Consider the following 1724-nt stretch of genomic DNA (forward strand, 5'->3'; position numbering starts at 1 on the left):
ACAGTTCCGGTGCATTGCGATTATCTTTACATTGAAAATTACTATGCTCGGAAGAACCCATTGGTAAATAATATTTTAAAAAGGAGAAAAAATACAAGTGTAGGAATGGAAAGCATCTAACCAAATACTTAACTAGATTCATAAGTGACACCAGCTGTTAGATAGTGCAATTTTTATAAGGCTCCAAATCCATGTATCTAGCTACTTCTCATCAAGTTAGAAAGCTACCTTCTGTGCTGTTGCACGTAAGATTTTACTTTGTTAGCGAACCTAGGTCTATCCAGCTTTAGCTGAAGACGGCTTAATATATATGGCTTTCATTGGAAACAGTTTCGCGTATTTCATATAGTGTGGTCGAAATGTAAAGGTAATGATATTAGGGTGTTGGTGAAACAATTAATTTGACTGGCAGTAAAGACAATTTGTCAAGGGGTGGGGAATATCGAAGGCCACACAGAAGTACGGCATTTGCAACAAGGGATATAAGAACAGCTTTCTTTCATTTATCTCAATGTGCACCTTCCCTCTTCCCATCATTTTCATGTCTGCAACCATCATGTATTTGACAAAGAGTTAGAAAACAGGTTAAGTAGAAGGTTCTAACATCAAGTTCAAGTTGTACAGTCAGTGTATTTTAGAGGTATTTTACTTTTAGCGTGGATAAAATGCATTCCGTTAAAGAGAACTGAAGGAAATAATGAAACAATTCCTCTGTTTCAACAACAGACTGCATCTAGCATAACTATGATTCGTTGCGTACCATACTAGCACACTTAGGATATTTCCACAATTCCATTTCGTTGCACGGAATAATAAAACACTTGCAAACAATTGGAAGTATGATTAGCCATTGTGACGAGGATACCCACTGTCATAGTTCAGTTGATTAGTGAGATAATTGGCAAGAAGTATGATTTATTATAAAAAGAAGACAGAACAGCAAAAGTTCGAGCTTGAGATGTATGGAAAATAGAACTACGTGCTGGCATACGAAAGGCGTCAAAATTGAGGAAATATCTGCAATAGACGTGTCGATGAACTCGGTGAGATGTGTTCCCTCCACTGTCACCACGTCGAGGGTAGTGGCAATGCTAAGTGCAGGAGGAGGAGGAGGATGAGAGATGCACTTGGTCTGGACGTCGTGTGTGCTCGCTGCGACGTGGCTGATGGGTGGACAGACGAACAGGCATTCAGATAGATGATGCAGTCGGAGGCGAGGTAAGACAGACCAAGTCAACAAACCTATCATCACCTCCATGTTGCGGTGACGAAAGGCCTCGATTGAGCGGGGAGGTGTTGGTCCTCCCGCCCTGATATCCTATGCAGCTGAAAGGAGTGAGAAAAAGGACCGTAGGGAGAAGAAGTTTTTACATTATTGCATTAGATTACTTACAGGAGAACCGCAATTCTTCTAAAGGATTACATTAATAATGGTTTAGGTGAGCTTTTGAATTGCAGACAAATCCTCAATAGGTTTAACAAAATGCTTTTTGTATTCATCTTCTACCTGTCGGAAGTCAAAGAGGGCACCAAACGTTAACACATTAAAATGCAGAACAGTGTGAGAAGCAACTGTGAGTGGATTGGCGCCGTTGATTGAACTTCCACAGGGGCAATTGTGTTTAATCCATAATTCTTAATCCTTCAGACTCGTTAAACAATAAATTGCCAAGAATTTTACCATCCAATGACAATCCTGATGGACAAACAGCTCTTGACAGACA

General features: G+C 40.1%; 1 protein-coding gene across 1 annotated transcript in view; it reads right to left on the reverse strand. All coding sequences in view use genetic code 11, as the record gives it.

Annotated features, from left to right (window-relative positions):
• EGR_10275 (hypothetical protein) overlaps positions 1–733 on the reverse strand; it is a gene marked incomplete at both ends in the record, with an annotated part of 3324 nt that extends 2591 nt beyond the window's left edge. The window contains one exon of the mRNA XM_024499524.1: positions 650–733. Within this exon, the coding sequence (XP_024346053.1) occupies positions 650–733 (84 nt within the window). The remainder of the gene's footprint in view (positions 1–649) is intronic.
• Positions 734–1724: the final 991 nt, after the last annotated feature.

Source organism: Echinococcus granulosus, assembly GCF_000524195.1.
Source record: "Echinococcus granulosus chromosome Unknown EG_S00205, whole genome shotgun sequence".
NCBI lineage: Eukaryota > Metazoa > Platyhelminthes > Cestoda > Cyclophyllidea > Taeniidae > Echinococcus > Echinococcus granulosus.